At 37.6% G+C, this 21,087-nt stretch overlaps 1 protein-coding gene across 16 annotated transcripts in view; it reads right to left on the reverse strand.

Annotated features, from left to right (window-relative positions):
• Cobl (cordon-bleu WH2 repeat protein) overlaps nt 1-21,087 on the reverse strand; it is a 276,860-nt gene that overhangs the window by 173,675 nt on the left and 82,098 nt on the right. For 9 of the 16 annotated variants that reach the window (XR_007341762.1, XM_048786625.1, XM_048786627.1 and 6 more), the window contains 5 exons: nt 15,981-16,191; nt 12,886-13,114; nt 10,279-10,323; nt 6,168-6,265; nt 1,923-1,997 (listed from right to left, as the gene is read on the reverse strand). Coding sequence is in view for 15 of the 16 variants with exons in the window: in XM_048786625.1 (XP_048642582.1) it covers nt 1,923-1,997; nt 6,168-6,265; nt 10,279-10,323; nt 12,886-13,114; nt 15,981-16,191 (658 nt within the window). In the remaining variant the exon portion in view is untranslated. Of the gene's footprint in view, nt 1-1,922; nt 1,998-6,167; nt 6,266-10,278; nt 10,324-12,885; nt 13,115-15,980; nt 16,192-21,087 lie in introns of those variants that run through there. The other 7 variants (XM_048786634.1, XM_048786628.1, XM_048786635.1 and 4 more) reach the window with 5 other exon arrangements.

Below are 21,087 nucleotides of genomic sequence, written 5' to 3' on the forward strand. Positions count from 1 at the left end.
CTGGGTTCAATCCCCAGTAGGTTAAAAAAAAGGGGGGAGGAGGAGGAGGAAGAAAGAAAAGGAAGAGATTTTCTTTACAAGCTTTCATTCAGGCTTATATGGGTTCCTACGGAAAAGGTCATGAACACATCTATGTACAGCTAGCTGCTCAATGCGTGGGCTCAAGATAGGCCTTTATTTCCAGTACATATATTAAATCCTTAAGACTGAAAACATTCACCAACAAGATTGATTGTAACGAAAACTCAGGTCTAATTTTCCCACAGTGCATTAAAATGAGGCCAATAGAAGTTTAGGGGAAATGACATTAAATGCAAAGCATTAAATTAATGTGCAAGGAAATTATATCAACAAACCTACTTCTGGATGCAAAGTAAGATCACTTATCATAGGTACATCTTAGTAACTTACATTTAAAAGCATAATTAGACTTTTGGGAACCAAAGTAAATTTGACCTTTTTTTTTGGTCCAACAAAATGGGCTTATTTTCCCAATTAGCTTATGTGACAGAGATTTTCCATAAACTGAATGAGTTTAATCTGATTAACCCAACATTTTGTTAAATATAAATCCAAGCTCTTGACAAAAACAGATTCCCAGTTTAAAATAACAATTTAAAAAATCATTAAAACACACGTATTTGCAAAAATTAGTAAAAGCTAACAAAATTACAAAATTACTGATGAAATATATGGTTCAGAAAGTATCTATTAGCAAAAGAACAATGAGTATAATGATCATCAGAGAAGTCTTGATACTGTATTTTTTTCATATACCTCCCAGAACTCAATAATTCCAAATCTTGGCTAATGACAAATTTTAAAGACAACTACACATGACTAGGAGAACATTAAAAATAATTTTGATCACAGAGCACTTTGCTTTTGGTCTATTATCTTGAAAGACTCCAAAAGAATTGAAATGTACTGACATACCAAAACTTTTCCATTTTCATACACTATTTACATAAAATGTTCCTGGAGCTTATATCAATAAAACTGAAAGGAGAAATAGAATTAATGTTGAGCCTTTCCAGTTTTATTAATATATCCTGTTCATCAATAAATGGAATAAATAAAAAACCGTAATTTTATTAAGAAACATCTTTTCAAGAAAAATTTACTTTGTGTTTAACAATTATGTATCAACAAATATATTTAGAATGTTTTAATTTACTTTACAATTGTTAAAAGAACTTAATCCAGAAAAAATATTTCATAGATTTATGATGGGGGAATGACAAAATCTAATTTAGATTTTTTACATCATGTTTTATTTCAAGTCTCTATAAAAGATTTTTGAGTGTAAAATGTATGTTGAATAGAATAAAATTTGACAAGGGCTGATGTGGAAATGTGAAAAATAAACTAATAATGCAAAATTTTATTCTGATATGGAAAAGTTTGTTCAGGTAACTTTTAATGGGAAAATATCTAACTTTAATTAGATATGTTTAAAATGTTAAAATTTATAAAATATCATGAATTATATTCTTTCAAGTATTTAAAATTACAAGGAAGTTTTTTTATATGCCAAATTTCAATTATGAGGGCATAGCCACTTTAAAAATATTCTTTGAGAAAAACAGGACTGTGTGGCTTTCTATACCATCAGGCTACTTCTGATAATGCATGAAAATAATTTCAGAAAGTATAAATTCAATTAACCTAGTGAGGGATACTCTTGATCCTGCTGATAGGGAAAGAGAAGAAGAGAAACTAAAATACTCTACGTTTTCCAAAAATAGCGTGGGCAACTAAGAAAGAAGCTATATGCTGCTTTGTGAATCTATCAGACCACAAAAGTCAAGCCAAATGAAACCAAAGTAGTCTGTAATTGCATTGTCTGGAAGGCAGTGCAAAGCAAGGAGAAAGAAGTTCCATTGGGTTAGCAGAGGCACTTGCTGGCTGTTAGTACTTACATTCATGCCCCTTCCTGAAGCCAACTTCGAGGTGTCCTCATCGCTGTCAGGGCCTGACTGCCCAAGCTGCTCAGCCTGGAATACAGATAAGCATCCCACCATCAACTCCAGGTGGAAGTAAGTTCAAACAAAAAGCAAAGCCCTCCATAGCAATCATGGAGGCCAAAAAGGCCAGTGAGGCCCCAATTCCAAGCTTCAGAGTCTGCATTTGTGGTAGTAATCCAAGCCACTTCCTTCACCTTTTAAACTTGAAAACTGTTTTAAAACAACTCCTAACCACAGGGCTCCCGGATTTGAAAAAATCACAATTTTTAAACCCAAAACTCATAAAAACATGTTTTCTTTCTATTTTGCCAAGCATCTCCTTTAACTTTTAAAATATGCAATTTTCAAACAGTAGTGGGCTTGAACTGATGGAATTATCTAGGCAAAGCAATTAATTAATTACATTTTTAGGATTTCAAAGTTTTAATGTCTGCATAGCTAATAGAAAAGACATGAATAAGTCACCAAATATATCAGTCCTTATCCACAAAATGCAGATGATAATACACCATTGGCCATACAATCACCTGGGGTATAACTGCAAAATTCAATCTCCAGGCCTGAACCTGGCCTCCCACATGAGAATCTTTGGGGACAAAACCCAAGAATACAATTTTCACGATAGGTCTTAAACAGCCTCTGAAGTACTTTTGAACCATTGGTTTAGGAGAATAAATAACGTCAAAAATGACAAAACTCTGGGCTGGGGATGTGGCTCAAGCGGTAGCGCGCTCGCCTGGCATGCGCACGGGGTGCTGGGTTCGATCCTCAGCACCACATTATAAAAAAAAAAAGGTTGTGTCCACCGAAAAATAATAAAAATATTTTAAAAAATGACAAAACTCTCATGCTTTAAACATATTAAAACACAAAATTTCAGAACAAAAAAAGATGTTTGCCCTCATTTGTCCCCAAATTATGTCCCTTCAAGTATATTCTTTACTGAGATTTTATACACACACACACACATATTCATACACACACACACATTCATACACATTCCCAACACCCACACAGGTATGTATTTTTTTTTCCTTAAAGGTGATAGCAAATGTCACTTTAGTTTTAAATGTTCTGATAATTCTCCAAGAGTTTGTTCATTATTAAGTCACATGCAGATTATGTGGCATCACAGGATTTTAGAAATCTGTCTTTTCTATTGTGGTAGTAGAGGTGGAACCCAAGGCCTCAAACAGGCTAGGCAAGTACTCTTCCACTAAGCAATACCCCCAGCCCTTAGAAATAATTTCTAAAGCTATTTACTCCAAAGTCTTTTTATTATTGAAGACACTGAAACCTATATTTGTTAAGGACTGTACAATGTAAATAGAAGTTATTAGCAAGGATTATGGAAAGTCAGGCCTGGGTTTAACTTTCAATGTTTATGAATTCTGACAATTATGAGTACTGTTATTAGATTTACATTATACATAAAGAAATTGCTTAACCTTAGTTTGTTCACCCACATAATGCAACTGATAATACCTTTTTCATCAAGTTCCTAGACAGATGAGGTTATATTTAGCACCAAATCTCAAACAATAAAAATGGAGAAAAACAAGGAGTTAAGAAGTTTAGCACAAAACTTTTTTTGTTTTAAGTTAACCATAAAAAAACCACACAGAACAAATAATCCAATAATGACAAGACTGAAAAAGGGATGCCTAGGTAAAATAAAATTAAGAGAAAGTTATAAATGAAAGATGAAGTATGAAGGAAATAAAAAATAATTTTACTAAGTCCAAAACAGAGGAAAGATAGGTATGACATAAAGAAAATCCCCTTATAATGAGCAGACTAGACTTGCTGGGGTCTACCAGGAACCCCTTATGAACTCCCAGAAGCCATGTTAGTTGATCTCCAAGTCTCCAGCTCTTTAAACTCTTATTGTGCCAAAACAAAAGTATTCCTATATCTTTGACTTGCTTTGCTCCTAGTTCATCTCTCAGAAAGAAGAAAATGCAGAATGAGTGTTTGGTATCTCAGTATGAGGAATGAGGATAGGGAGGGGTTTACTGTGAAGTGGTAATGTGAAGACCAAGGAGGACACTGAATATAGTATAAGCAAATCTCTCACAACAGTTTTAGAAACACCAATAAACTTCATGAAGTGATGGAAAATGTAAACACAAAATTCTGATTCTGCAACTTCAAGTAATTCTGAAAGGAAAGGAAAAGAGGTCAGGAGGGCAGAGAGAGGAGAGGGGAGCATTGAAAAGAGGGAAGGAGGGAATGAGAGAGAGAGGAGTAGGGAGGGAAAAAGAGAAGGAAAAGAGAGAAATGCTCAAGGCTCAGAGATCTTACATAGAAAGATACACATCGAATACAAATTTTCAAAGGACACACAGGAAAAAGGGAAGAAGCACATATTATGGGTGGTAAACACAAGGGAATAACAAAACTACTACCAAAGCATCAGGTAGATGAAGAACCAAAAGCTGAGGTTGTAAGAAGCTCTAAAGACAGGAGGTCTCAGCTGGCTCAGCCTGGGTTTCACCACAACTTCCCCTTCAAACTACTCCTTCCTAACTTCCAATCTCCCATTTCCTAACAACCACCACCAGCGGGGAGGGGTTGCCTGGCTTCTGGTCAAAGATCTGCCCCTAACCCTGGGACCCTGAGCAAGCTATACTACTTCTTTGAACTTGAGCATCCTCATCAGCAAGCCCGGGGTGAATCATAGTTCCAACTCCTCAGGTTTCTGATGGTCAGGAAGTGAGATGTGCAGCCTCAGCCACAGATGCAAAGGAGTACAGATCTCCTCAATGGCCAGAAGGCACCTGAATGAATGTGAGCTTTTTTTGTTACCTCTTCCAAGTACACTGATGGAGGACACTTTCCAGCTAAGCTGATGGTATCAAGGCCTACCATTCAATGCAACAACTTTAGTTGGGGGGTGGGGGGTGTCTAACTGGATATTAGTAAAATATGCCTATAAACAAATATAATAGGGATAATAAGTATGTTCTTTTCTGAAAGTTAGTTAGATGGTTTTGAGACTCTTATAACTGATTAGAAAGAAAATCTTCATTTTTACTCTTTGAACTATGATTTAATGCTATAACATTTGATCTGAAATATGACTTTCAAGACTTATTTAAGAAATAATAACAAGATTCTTAAATTAACTTCTCATGTGGTATAGTCCCAAATTATATAATGAAGACCAAATACCACCTAAAAATCTAATCAAAAGCAAACAGTCTAGTTTGACAAGGGACTCGGTTACAAAGTGGCCTTAACGCTAGCTCTTAGATACCTCACGTGCTAAGTTTCGATGCTATAATTTATTTGAAGGAATATTTACCATTGTGTTTCAACTGAACTAAGATGTGCATTCATTCATTCACCCATCCTAAGGTATGTACTGTGCTTCAACCGCACACCAGGTCAGAGTATATATCTGGCAGGAGAAGGGCTCACAGCCTGGCCTCAGGCCCACAGGTTTCTTGTTCCACTAGTGAGTGAAACATCTTCCTTCTAGATACCTAACTGCTTTAGAGATCAAGTGTAGAAGCATAAAGCCACTCATTCCACACATTCCTTTTACTTGAAGGAATTAATATTCCTAAATACGATTATTTTTAAAAATCATAAGATAGGTTCAGTATGAGTGAGGTAGAAATTCAGGAATACAGAAAAAGAAAGGCATACTGAGTCTCAAGAAAGAAGTATCCATAACCCTTACAAAAACCCATGAACTGTCAAAATGTAAAATAAGAAAGTAGGTGAGCAACCCAACTCAAATCCTTAATCCATGACCTAGGCTCCTGTCCTTGCCTGCAAAATGTAACATGCCAGGAGGGCGATACATAAACACAGGAAACACTGGCACAAAATTATGTAGACTCCACTTCTAGTTCAGCCCCTATCCATTGTTCCTCTATAATTATTAACACCCTACAACAAGGGTGTGCTGCTTCTCACTTTGGAGATTGTCCCCATTATCTCTTGAATATGCATTCCTTGCTTTTTACTATCAAGACAGCCCATATTCCCCTCTTAATGTTTATCTCCTTTCCTAAATAAATGTGTCTGTGTCTTGGACTGGCACATTCGGAAATTCTTTTCTGTAACATATGCCAAGGACCCCATTTGTCTTGAGTTGAGGTCCCATCTCTGGAAAGAATTCTTGTGACATAAGCATCTTCAGACACTGTTTTACATTATGCAAAGTCATGTGCATATGCAATCCATTACCTTGCTACTGCTTCTTTTATTAACTTTGAAAAATCCCAGAAATTTTTTCTTCTCTTTATCTGTCTCATCATTGCCAAGTGATGATTTTCTAAATGTTTCTGGGGGGGAAAAAAGACATACTAAGTTATTTTTCAACATTTGAAATAAGAGATTAAATACTTTAAAAAATCTTAAGTAAATCCTTTATTCTTAAGCTGTTAGATCTTCTACAGGGGTAAATCACCAACTCTTTCCTGGAGCCACATCAAAGCTCTAAGACCAATTTAGGAAAGCATTTAAAGGTCTTACATATTTTTTTTTGAGGTAGAATTGTCTCTGGTATGCTTAGACCCTTCTGGATACTAAAAAGTAAGTAAGTAAATCAACAAAAATAGGGAAGTGCTATCAATAGAAAGCTAATATGAAGCATAAATGTAATTTTATGTTTGCTAGTAGCAGCATTAAAAACGATGAAATTAATTTTCACTATACATTCATTTGATTTAATATGTATAAAATATTATTTTTCACATAATGAATATCAGAGCTACTGATATTTTACATTTCTTTTGATGTAATCCAGTGTTTGCCTCAGGATGATAGTACATCTCTGCTTGAACTGACCACCTTGAAGTGTCCAAGAGTCACATGTGGCCTGTGGCTGCCCAATTAACCAGCACAGCTCCAAAGACTATGCCTTTAGTGTAAAACATCTGCTTTAAGAACCATCAGTGAGGTAAAAATGCTAACCAAAAATAAATACAGAGTCTTCCTGTTCATTTCTAGAACATGGAATACCAGTGATAGTTTACCCAGGTGGTATTTGAAACAATCACATCAGATCTCCAGGACCCTCATTTCCAGATTTTCTTTCCACTGTTGTAGTCAGAACATTTTCCTTTTAAGCTACATTCCCTAGTAAACCAATTGTTTTCTTCATCTTCTTTTACTTAATTTATTTAGTGATTAATTGATTGTTGAGCTCTAAGCCCTTGATCTCTCTTTCTGGTGTTTTCTTCCTCAGGATTTTTAGAGCTAGGATGGGCTCTTTTTTAGCTATAGAAGAGGACAATAAAGCCTAGACTTGGCAGGCAGCAGATCAGCAATCAAGGGTGGTCCTCATGAGGCAGGACAAGAGGCATCAGCATCACAGAAACCTGTGAGAGATAAAATCCTCAGGCCCGTTCCAGACATCCAGAATCAGAAACTCTGGGAGAGTTTCCAACACTGTTTAAAAAACACCAAAGTGAGATCTGAGGGACACCTGAAAAGTCAGTGTAAAGGTACAGAGACATACTTGTGAGGCACAACTGGACAAACGGTTTAGTCTCTCCAAGCCTCAGTTTATTCATCTGCAGGTTGGGGGTAACTATGCTCATCATGAGGAACTGTGTTAGTCACTAGCATACACAGCTCTATCTCGACTACTGGTTATTATCACTCACTGATTTGCTTGCAAAGGCTATTCTATGGCTGTGCCACTTATTCATCCATTCTTCTCTTCCAAGGCATACAGACATGACAATATGAGGGAAAACTAAGGTGTTCCTGAAGGATAAAAAGATGAATTTTCCCATATCACTGCCAACTGCTAGACAGCAAGACCTCTAATCCACTAGTGGAAAAATCATGGACTGGGATATTACATACGTACCACCAGTATATCAGCCAACCCAAACATGGTAAACATTCATTAACTTCTTTATCTGCTAATATATAATTTCATATTTGAGTTAGAGAAGAGACATAAAAGTAGGTGCATTAATAAAATATGCATGACCATTAAGGCCATCTACCCAACAAAGCAGAAACCAAGTGTACATGTTCTTTAAACCAATCTGTAGAGAACAATGGCTCCTGTTTAGCTCACCAGGGTCAGGGATCTGTATTACATGCAAGGCTCTAACCAAGGAGATTAGTGGGCAGCACATCATGCAACATCCAAACCAGAGGACCCATATCACAAGATGCAACTACACAGACCGATGCATGTGCACACACACACTTGAAGGTCACACAAAAACCTTTTACTAAGGTTACAGTAAAAGATAAATTAGCTATTAAGATAAAACATACCATAGAGTAATACCATATCTAAACTACAGCATAAATTAATATGTATATTTCTAGTCTATATGGTTTCTACAATTGAATGATGTGTGACATGGATATATTAAAATGTATGATAATGTAGTACCCAAAAATGAAATGAGAATGTGTTACTAGCACACAGGCCATATTACACCAACCACAAAAATAATAAGACTAGGAGCTGGGGTTGTGGTTCAGTGGCAGAGTGCTTGCCTAGCAAGTGTTAGGCACTATGTTCAATCTTCAGCACCACATAAAAACAAATAAATAAAGGTATTATGTTCATCTACAACTAAAAACAAAAATTTTTTTAAATAGACCAGTCCAGAAAACTGCAATGAAATTGAACCTCTTGTTTCTATCCCTGAACAGGAATAGTGGCTGGTCACAAGACTGTGGTAGCTTGGCTCCAGAACTGAGACTGGGGAGGGACATATCAAGCTGTTAGAGCCTATGGCTACGTGAATGTGGCAGGGGCTCAAAACTCAGAGTCCTGAGCTGGGATCTAGAGCACACAGTCTATTTTTAGAGCACAGGCTCCTGAGAAACCCCTGAGGCTCAGGAGTCATGGAAGAAGGGTCAGTTTAGAGCAAAGCAAGAGAACTCAGGACTTACATCAGGCAGAATATCTACAGGAAGCTATGCTGTCAGAACAGCATAAACAACAAATACATAGTTCAGCCTGGAGAACATACACATTTAAGACCTAGAATCCACAGTTTCCAAGGGTGATCATTTGAGCATAAAATTTATTTTGTTTGAATGTAGTCTATTTTATAAGAAATTAAACATCAATAAAAGTATTTTGCAGGGATCATATTTAATTTATAAGAAAGTACTTCCTGTTTGGAAGCACTAAAATTATTTCAGGAAATGATAAAGAGGAACTGAGGGGTACAAGGGGTATAGAAAACTGAAGGAACTCTGAAAGACCAATTAGTCCAAATCATTCATTTGTCAAGAAGAGAACATAAAATCAGGGCAGCTCAGTGGCCAGAAAACAAGACTACTGAGCAGCACACGGAAAAGGAAGACCCACGGGCATTCTAAGTTTCAGCCACATCATTAGGCTACCTGCACTCAGGGTAATAAAGAAAAAGCCCTTCAGTTCACCTTATCCCAATCCTTAGTCAGTCCAAACCCCCAAGTAGAATCATTCAATAACAACTCCTGCATTCATATATGTGAGTGTCCTGCTCACAACAACTGCTTTTTCATGGTGTTTCTTAACAAAGAATGCTTATCTTTTTAACCTCCTTCTGTATTATTGATGAAGTACATCAATTACAGATCAGAACATCAAGGATGTCTCCAGACCAACGCTGAGTTTCTTTCAAAAAGTTTTATTTCTGGAAATAAAATCTACTGTTAAGTACTGTAACAAGCATGGAAAAAATTCTGTAGAATGCAAAGAGCCTGGGATTCTAACAAACTTTTTGCATGAATATATAAATATATGTATAACTATATATATTTGTTCAAGAAAATACCATATATATGCATATGTATATGTTTAGTATGTATGTGTGTATGTATGTGTAAAAAGAGGTGGAGAAAGAAAAAAGATTTCTAAGAAATAGGTGTCAAAATACATGCTAAATCTGGACTAATCATTTGCATAGTTGCTATAATAGCGAAAGTTAATACTGAGAATTCTGCTGCATGCAGGATGGTCCTGGAGGACAGGTAAGCTCATAGATAATACAGGCAAGCAGAAATAAAAATACATCAGTGCTCTTTTAGCACCTATCACTTCTGCTCTGACCTGAAGTTGTGGGCAATAGAATGTGCTACAACATCCTCCCTCATTACTTACCAATTAGAGGCTCACAGCAAATTCTCACACAAGGGACATTCTTCTCTGAACTAACCAGGGAACAAAGAAATCAAACCATAACCTTGTGTCAACCAGGCAAGACTCACATCCCCAGAGGTGTTGCAAGCCATACTCATTTCCTTCAAGTCTCACACAAAAACATCACCTCCATGCATCTTCCTAGCCCAGAGCCATGCAAAGTGCAGCCCTGCAGGCTCACTGTACCTCTGAAACTCAGGGAAGGCTCGGACTGAGTTTTGGTCAGAAGAACTAGAAAAGGCAGGCAAGAGAAAGTGAGGACCAGCTTGTAGACCTGAGCTACACCCTACAGAGCCCTGGCCTCTCCTAAAGCCTTGGATGGACTTACACATGTGCATGTGGCAGTGTCAAGGCCTGATGTGAGAATGGTGCCTGCCTCTCCAGGTCTGTCCTCCCAAGGACCTGCAGCTGTGCAGGCTGCTTGGCCTACTTGTGGACATAGGTGGCAGCAAAGCCTCAGGCTTTTTCAAGATACCACTGCCTGGGATTCCAGAGGGCAGGCTTTTGCCAGCAGAGTCGCTCTTCCTTCCCACACCAGCTGTCCTCTGGGATCTCCAGCATTTGCAGGGCTAGGGAGGAGCAGGTGGCCATCCTGAGTGTAAATTAAGAGAGACAAAGGAGAGGCTGCTCCATCAGGCCCTGGAAGTCCTTCCAGTTCAGCTACAAAATAGAAAGGGAACCTCAGGGACCCCTCTGGAAGACTTTCTTTTCTTTTAAGATATCAGATGGTTAATAGGAAGATGTGAAAGCTTGTGGCCGGGATGATTATCAAGCACTGACAACTAGCCTAATCTAGGTTAAAGGAAATCAACCTGGTCATGGGGTTGGAGCATGTCTTTCCCATGAGCTGGGGAAATGAGAGTAGGATTTGGGGGTTTAAGAGCAGCTAGTTCCCTCAAAGACAGAGGTGCTTCAAAATCCAAGTTGGTTGCACCATGTGTCCTGATGCCTGGCCCTGCCTGTGAATCACAAAACACAAAATCACAAGGTGTTAGCCTGCTGACACATTGGAGGGCTTTGACTCTCATGTGCAGATATTCACGGGCCTGCTGGGTCCTCTGCTTAACAGAAAAGCAGATTTTGTATGACTTTTTTAGTAACCATATTCTATACCTTTCAAGATGTATCCAACTGTGGGAATATAATGGAAACACTCATTTGTGAAACCCTTTTGCTTTTAGCTTCCTAAATGTAGCTTTTTCCATTTACTTTTCTTTTTTTTTTCTTTCTTGTCTTACCAAATGAAAGCCCTGTTTTCAAAGAGTCACATAAACCAAAATAAAATAAAGCAGATATATCCAGACAAATATACACACAGTAATCCAGTCTGTGTGGCTGATGCTGAAGTATTACTGTCTGTTTTAAAAAGATACTGGACAAAACACAAGACCATTATTCTCAAATGTCATAGTAGTATTTTTTAAGGGAATAAATAGCCCATGTATTTTATACCCCATGTGACCAAAACCCTCTCTTAACTGTCAAATAAGACCCAAGGACTCAGAAACTAGGCTGATTTGGGAGGAGGTATAAACTGGAGAGGAATCCCACTTATGACCATTGATTTCACAATACCTTTGGCAATAAGAAGTAGTACAGGGGGGATTTGTGGATTTGCTTTTTCTTTTTTCCCTGGGGTGGGGTGGGGTGTAGGGTGGGTGGGTTGGTCCTGGGGATTGAACCTAAGGTTCAATCTTTACTGCTGAGCTACTTTTCTAACCCTTATTATTTAGTTTTTGAGACAGGGCCCTACTGAGTTGTTGAGGATCTCACTAAGTTGCCGAGGCTAGCCTTGAACTTAGGGTCCTCTTGCCTCAGCTTCTCAAATCGCTGGGATTACAGACATGAACCACTGTGCCCAGCTGAAAAAACAAACAAACAAACAAACAAAAAGCAGAAACCATTTTTACTGAAAGAAATAAGGAAAAAAAAGGTATAGAAAAAAAAAGAACAAATCATGAAAAGCTTTATTATACATCTATTTTAAAAGTCTAGCCTACTTAATATTTTTGGAACAAATAAAATGGCCATCAATTATCAAATGAGGCTCATTAAAACAGAAAAACAGAAACTTTAATGAAGTTCATTTTAAAAATTGTAGGGTCAAGAATTATAAATTATCTTTTTGCCTGAGAGTGGTTTAGCTACATAGTCAGCTCTTTATATCAATCAGAAAAATCTGCTTACATAATATATTTATGTCTGTACCAACAGCAACCTAGGGACTGCCAATCACCAATGGCTCTAATTGTGACTCATGCTAAGGTACCAAAATAACATCACAGTAAGATATCTGGCAATGAGGGTAAGGAATCTAAGAGGGTACCTAAAGCTGTCTTCAGGAATTGATCTCATGGACTGTAATTTGGTCAGTTTAAGAGAATAGCTAAATGCATTTTGATACTGGTCTTGATATAAGCACTGTTTGAAATCTGGGAGCAGCAATGAAAACTGAAAAGAAAAATCAACACTATGTTTATGTGGTTTTTGCAGGGTTAGAGCAGAAGGTCTAATCTCTCCTCACCTGTTTATGCTTTAACTTATGCTGACATTCACAAAGAGACAGAACGTAAAAGTTGTAACTGGGAGGAAAGAGGCATAATCACAGTGGAGGGGAATAAAAACAGCCAGATTTCTTTTGCAGGCCAAAGTTCTCTTTTGCCCATATCAACCCTGGACAAAATTCTGAGTTGCCTATCACTTCACATATCCATCTCCATCTAGTACTATAGAGAGTCACAAGGAGAGGGAGCAGGCTACAAGCAGGGTGTGTAGAGCACAGCAGGGTCTCACCTCTTCTGTTGTCCCAGGCATAAAGTTCCTTTATCCCCAACTCATTCAGGGACTTGGATAGCTCCAGTTCCTCTCCGGCAACATTGTCCCTCAGCAGAATCACGTGATCTGGGCTGACCTCACACTTTGCACAAATGACTGGCAGAATATTCTGGAGTGGCACATCTGGGCTCACCCTCACAACAGCTTTTTGTGTTCGAAGGTAATTCACTACCAAACGCACAGATTTCTGGAAGAATAAATCAGAGACAAAGAATTCTATGAGCAACCTCTTCCCACAATAGCTCCAACTTCTGTTTTAAATTTAGAATTAAGTGTGGCAGGATTTTGTGCAGCTCTAATCCTTCTTCCATAAATTCAGTGAGTCACAAGGGAAATGGAATAATGAATAGTGAAAAATAAATGTCCAGAATAATGGATTTATCTTATAGAGTTTCTCTTACTAATTAACAAGCTGCTAGGCAACATAGGGAAATGGATGTCAGTGAGGGCTCTAAATTTAAAAACCAATACGTATACTGCCTTTCAAAGACTCTGACCAGATTTGAACATAAATATATATCTTTCTAAAGGAAAACAGTTTGGAAGTAGAATGAATAATTTCATTAAAAGAAAAATTCCCACTAAACAAAACATAAAATTTTCAAGAAGCCAAAGTATTCATATAAATATACGAATATTTATGTACATATGTATTTATATAAATAAGACACCATATGCATACATGTGTAAGAGTATGTAAATAGATGTGTATTTATATATGTATGTGTTCACACACACACACACACACACACACGGAGTATACACATATTTTCAGCCAGAAATAGAGTCTAACTTTTTCAAATACCATACATACAATCAAGAAGAAAACAATAAATTTGACTAAGGCCAATTCTAAATGACTGCAGATAACGTAGCCCACCAAAAAAACTATAGTATTCAAAGTTTCACTCAGTTTACTGTAATTCAGCCTTCCTGATCACGGCATAGTGCAAGGGCACTAAGAAAGTGAACAGAGTAAACATGAGTTGCACAGAGTGACTGAGAAAAGCTTTAGGCTCCTTTCTGGTCTGAGTGGCAGGGCTTGGTGGCCATAATAGTGACAGAATGTAGGAAGAAAGAAGAAAACGAGGAAAGATGAAATTCTCATCAGGTTTCTCAAAGAAGACTCATGCTCATACCCTGGGCCTAACTATCCCTAAGGACTAAGAACGTGAGGGAAGCCACAGGGTTCTTTTGGGTTGAACATTGATTTTTATTTGAAGAATAAGGGGAAATTTTCTTTGGACATAGTATAGAAGGACAACAATTAGAATTCATTTTTTTATTTGCCTTTTAGTATATTAAGATAATACATAATAGTGGGGCCTATTTTGACATATTCATTTAAGCATAAATCAGTTTTCTCTATTTCAATCCCCAATATTATCTTCTTTCCTCCTCTCCTCCCTCCCACTGTTCCCCTTTAACAATAAGAATTTATTAATCATTGAAATCTAGAAAGTCAAAGGAGACAAACTGTTGGCCACATTTTAAAAGCAAGAAAATTCAGATCTTCCAAGAATCTGAAAGAATGAAGTGGAACTACTTTTAGCTGGACTGAAAGATCCATGGCAAAACCTTATTAGTACAATGAGAAACAAATTAATTTTAATCAACAATCAAAAGGCTGCATAAAGCTGTGTATATAAGATATTCTTCAAATGCAATGAGTAAATATTTCTGACGACAATTTTTTCAAAAAGACTCTCCCCCTCACCCCCAGGAGATGGTAAGAGTCTTTTTTTTTCCCCATACTAGTGTAAGGGTAAAAGAAATTGAAGTTAAAGTGTAAAAGACCAGGCATTGTAAAGTTTCTAAGATGCAAGGCCTGAGTTAAAATGTAAAGGACCAGGTATTGTTAAGTTCCTATGCTACATGCAAAACCTGAAATTCCTGTAGCTGTTAAGACAATACTCGAACTGCCCAGTAAATATTCCCCCTGACTGCCTGGTTGTTTAATAACTTAAGGCTCTGTGTGGCCTTGCACGTAGGCATCGCAGGGCCTGGACCAATCAGTTTGAATGTGCACCCCGCTTTAGAACTGACCTATCACCCCCGCCTGACCTGTTCCCACCAATGAATGAACTAATCATGTCTCAGAATTGTTGTTTGATTTTCCCACGGTGTATGATGATTTGTTAAAGGAAACTGTGATGTATGTAAAGTCCCACCCTCCCAAAAAAGTATACTTAAGCATTGCACAACCCCTGCTCTGGGCTCTGGGCTGCTCTCCCTTCTTGAGTGGGCACGGAGCCCTAGCATGCTGGATCAATAAATCCCCTTCTGCCAATTGCATGAGTGGTCTCTTGGTGGTCTCTCCCTCCGACGCTTCGCCGGTCCCTTACACTAGTAATTGAAATCAGTGGCTCTCTAACCATTAATCTACATCCCAAGCAACCCCCACACCACTTTTTTTTTTTTGAAACAGGGTCTCACAAGTTGATGAGGCTGGTCTCAAATTTATGATCCTCCTGCCTCTGCCTTCCAAGTGCTGGGATCACAGGTGTGTGCCACCATGACCAGCTGAGATGGTAAATCTTTTACAGATCTGAACTACTTCCTAGAGATGAAAGAACTCCAGAACTGCACAATCCAAAATTGCACAGTCCAATTAATAGCCAATAGCTAACTAAAATTCAATAACATTAAAAAAAAATAGTTTCTCAGTCACACTAGCCATATTGCAAGTGCTCAAAATGTACATGTGCCCAGTGGCTCTTATATTGGGAAGTGTAGAATGTGGGACCATTTCCAGCTTCAGAGACAGTTCTATTGGATGGCTGTGTTCTTCATTAATTCCTTTTCTATAATATAATACATACAGGAGCAATTTTACAACAATGAACATTATTAAATTCTGGAAATTCTATCGCCTATAATAAACCCAGTGTATTTGGCACCCTTTGCCCAGCATGGCAGCAGAAACCTCAGCCACAGCTTTCTGCATGTGGTATTTAAAAGAGCAAAGCAGGCTCTCCTCAGCATCTCCCACACACTCACTCATAGGCATGTGTCCATGTATATCCTCTCATCACACATAGGCATCTACTGACCTCAGGCACCTTAGGTGGGCCAGGCTTCACCTTTTCTTCAGGAACTTTTTCTTTCAGAAACACAGTGTGCACATTCAAGGTTCCAACCAAAGTATTTGGCTTAAAACTCAAAGGCTGTTGGGTTTCTGAAGACCGGATCTCAAGGGCATGGTGGGAAGGATTCAGGTGATTCTGAAGGCAAAGTTCAACCAATAGGTCCATCATTGCATGGCTGAAAACGGGAAAACAAATCATGATTATTAGGAATGTCTGCACTCTCCCTCTGCCTAACTGAGTAAGGGCAGAAATGGGTGAGTGAGGAAATTAGACGTGCTTATAAACACAACACAGGCTCATTAATTTCTTATGCATGATTGTATAGCAATGTTACCCTTCTCAATGCTAATGAACAACATTACTGAAAGAACAGAATCATAATAGCTGATCAAAATCATAATAGCTGAGAAAAACAGTTGTAAATCCATGAGTATGTTGAGTTGAATAATCTAAAGCCTGATAACACAAATCATACTACTTATAGGTACAAGACACTAAATCAGTGATTTGTAAGTATAATGTATCAAGAAAAACTAGGCTTTAATTTACAGAATTTGTTAAGCATTTATGAATAATAATGCACCAATGAATTGGGGAACTAGAAGAAATGCTAAACTCCTAAACACATGTAACCTACTTGCTGAGAGCCATTGCCAAGTAGGAATGACGCATGGCAATTTCTTTGTCAGCCTACCCAATGTTGCTTAGAGGGAGGACTCTCCATTGTGGAAATGGGCTTGCCTTGGACCCAGGTCATTTGCAGTGACATTGCATGAATGTTTGAGAAAGGTGACCCTGCTCAAGGACCAGGGTGGATCCGGGTTTAGGGAGGATCCTGCTGGATTAGGGTGGGTCCAGGTTTAGGGTGTATCCTCTGGGAATAGGGAGTATCCTGCTGCCTCAGGCGCCTGCCTGCTCCTGGAGTTCCTGTTGAGTTCTCGCGGGATTCAGAGAGTATTTGGGGATGCAGAGCCGCCTGGAGGTGGATTTTCCCCAGAACGTGCGTGTAGAGTGCCGGTGACAGTTCAGGAATAAAGAATTGCTGTTTGAATCTACAAGGCTGTGAGTGGTTCGTGATTTTGTGCCCAGCCAGACTGCGGCACCTACTGAAACTCAATCAAGGAGAAACAGAAATCCTGAACAAATAACAAAGAAATTGACTCAGTAACTAAACCTTGCCAAAAAGTCCTACATCAAATGTATTCAAAAGATTCTCCCAAATATTCAAAGAATAATGCCAAAGCTTCTTAACTCTTTCAAAAATTGAAGAAGAAATATTTTCAAACTTGTTTAATGTGGCCACCATCACCTTAATAACAAAGAGAGACTCCACAAAAAAACTTATAGGCAAATTTCCATGAGGAACATGGATGAAAAATCCTCAATAAAATAATAACAAACAAAATTTAACACCACATTAAAAAGATTATATACCATGTTTCATCCAATTATTGGATGAAAGGATGCAGGAATGGTTCAACTCAGCCAACCAATCAATGTGATACATCACATTAAAGAAATAAGCCTTATAAAAAGGCATAAACATCTTGATATAGACAAACCAAGTGACAAAATTCAACATCCATTCATAACTTAAAAACTGTCAACAAAATAGAAGGAACTAACTTCAACACTATCAAAATTATATGTGAAAAGCCCACAGCTAACATCATATTCAAAGGGGAAAAAATTTTTTTCCACTTGGATACTTATAAGGCAAGGATGCTCCCTTGTTACTTCTGTTCAACATAATACTGGAAGTCCTAGCCATAGGCACTGCACTGCCCAAGAAAATAAATAAGAATTCATGCAAATCAGAAGGAAAGAAGAAAATTTTTCCGTGTATAGATGATGTGATCATATATGTAGAAAATCCTGAAAATTCAATAACAGCAAAACATGGTTAAAATAATAAACTACTCCAGGAAAGTTGCTTGATACAAAACTGCATAAAAAATTAGTCGCTATATGTGTGGGGGGTTTTCTTTGGGGGGGGGCAGTTACTGGGGATTAAACCCAGAGGCACTCTACCACTAAACCACATCCCCAGCATCTTGTTTGTTTTGAGATAGGGACTCACTAGGTTCCTGAGGTTGGCCTCAAACTTGCAATACTTCTGCCTTAGCCTCCCATGTTGCTGAGATTCTAGGCATGTGCCACCACAACCAGATAAAACTAGTGGCATTTCTGTATACTAACAATAAGCTATCCAAAAAGGAAATTAAGAAAGCAATTCTACATATAATAGCAGCAAAAAGAATAAAGTAGTTAGGAATAAATATAATCAAACATTTGAAAGATTTATGCACTGAATTACTGGATGAAAGAAATCAAAGGAGATGGAGATAAATGGAAAGATACTCCCTTTTCATGAATTGGAAGAACTAAAACTGTTAGTGTCCACCCGCTACACAAAGAAATCTGCAGATTCAATACAATCCCCACCAAAACCCCAATGAACAAATAGACAAATAGAAAAAAATATCTTTAAATTCATATGGAACAACAAATAATAGAAAAATATATCTTTAAATTTATGTGGAACAACAAAAAAAATAGACAAATAGAAAAAAAAATCTTTAAATTCATATGGAACAACAAAAGACCTTAAAGAGTTAAAGTAATCTTGAGAAAACAAAGCTGGAGGAATCACATATGCCGATTTCAAAATATCTTACAAAGCTACAGTAATCCACACAGTAATGTACTTGCATGAATTTAGACATGTAGATCAATGGAACAAAATCAGCCCAGAAATAAATCCATGCATTTATACTTAGGCAATCTTTGACAAGTATACAGAGTGCACAGTGAGGAAAGGACAAACTCTTTAATAAATGGTGTTGGGAAAACTAAACATCCTCATGTGGAAAAATGAAATTGGACACTTCTGTTATACCATACACAAAAATAAACTCAAAAAGATTGAAGATTTAAACTAAGACTTGAATCCATAAAACTACAAAAATAAAACATAGGGGAAATCTTGCTGATGTTGGCCTGAGTAGTGCTCTTTTTGGATATGACACCAAAAGCACAGACAACCAAAGCTAACAAAGGCAAGTGGAATTGCATCAAACTAAAAGCTTCTTTGCATCAACAGGGTGAAAGGAAAACTATGGAATGGGAAAAAATCTTTTCCAACCATATATTTAATGTGGTATTAATATCCAAAATAGACAAGTAACTCAAGACAACTCAATGGCAAATAACCCAACTAAAAGGAGGGCAAAGGACTCAAATAAACATTTCTCAATATAAGTCATACATATAACCAATGGGTATATGTAAAAAAACATGTTCAACATCACTATCAGAAAAGTACAACTCTACCACAATATCACCTCACACCTGATTGAATGTTTATTATAAATTTAAAAAAAGATAAATGTTGATGAAGTTGAAAAGGAACTCTTATACACAGCTAGTGGAAATGTAAACTGGTATGGCCATCATGAGTGGAGTATTACTAAGCTGTAAAAAATAAAAAATTCCTGCCATATATAAAAACATGAATGAACCTGAAAGACATATGCTAAGTGAAATAAGCCAGACACAGAAATACTGAATGATCTTACTTATATGTGGAAGCTAAAAATGTTAAATCCATAGAAGCAGAGATTAGAAGAGTGGTTATCAAGGGCTAGGTAAAGAGGAAATGAGGAGATAAATGCCTATCAAAAGCACTAAGTTCCTATTATGTGGTAGGAGTAAAAATCTGGAGACCTAATGCACATCATGGTGACTACAGAAACTGTGCTGTATGTTTGATATTTGCTGAGAGGGTAGAAATTTATGGTTCTCAACACGTGTGTATGCACACATACACATACAAATATAAGTACATGAGTTGACAAATATATAAACTACTTTGTGGTGATCATTTCAAAAATATACATGTATATCAACATCATGTTTTATACTTAATACAAAGTTTATATTTGTCAATTTTGCCCCAGTGAAACTGAAAAAATTAACCAGAAAAAAGGAAGTAACTCTTCCCAACAGACACTTCATACAATGGATACTTATTTTTTGGTTAAAGAAATGTAGACAAATGACATAAAAGTACATGTTTAACTCAGTAAATATTATAGATAACCTACTGGGTGCAGTGTGTTACAAAGAAATTTAGAAAGCTTTAAAATAAAACAAACCTGGTTTTTGTACTCAAATAAAATAAAGCCATAGGTACTTATCCTAGTCCTTCACTCATTCCTCCCTGATCCTGAGCATCCCAGCCCTGTGGGGCCCTGATACTAGATGGCAACCCAATGCCAAAACAAACAAACACAGCAACAACAAAAGCCCAAGCTACCCCATTTCTCATCCAATTGCTATAAGACTACCAATGATGTTCTTATTGATCCAAAGCAATATTTCAAAGTCATCTTCAAAACAATATTTACCTCATCCACTATCCAGGAAGTGACTGAGTGACAGTGTCTGCCAACCAGTGAGACCCAGGGATCCCCAAGAAGCCAGTGCCCTATGACTGATGGGGCATTTGGGGGGACCAGGGAGTTCAAACCCTCACATGTACCACAGGTGGATAGGCAGGCTAATACCTACAATGAATTCTGGTTGTTTCAGCCCCTGGTCAAAACTCATCTTTATCTCAACAAGGAGCTTAATGAAATAAAGCAAGGAGGTACACACCATGCACTCAAAGACATGCTAGTCTCTGCCTGGAAAACAGACTCTTTAAAAGTGCTAAAATAACACCATCATACAGACTCTCATTCACTGTCTACCTGATAAGTCCAGGGCTCCATGGTGCCTCTACACTTTTCTCTAGTCTGAGTGATGCAGACTGTCGTCCTGGGGTTTCTACACAGGGGGAGTGGGGCTGGGATTTGATTTATACTCTTGTCCATGGATGTGACTCTAGCTTTGTCTCTGCTATCCCCACCCAGAGTTTATTTCCACCAAGTAAACATATAAATGGTCAAGAAACACAAAAAAGTACACAAACACTGCTAATGTTTCCTTCTAACCTTTTAGTCCAATAACTGGCAGCATATTTGAAACATCTAATTAGAGAGTTTACTGTGGAAGGCAAGTGCCACAG

This window comes from Marmota marmota, unplaced genomic scaffold, assembly GCF_001458135.2.
Source record: "Marmota marmota marmota unplaced genomic scaffold, marMar, whole genome shotgun sequence".
Taxonomy (NCBI): domain Eukaryota; kingdom Metazoa; phylum Chordata; class Mammalia; order Rodentia; family Sciuridae; genus Marmota; species Marmota marmota.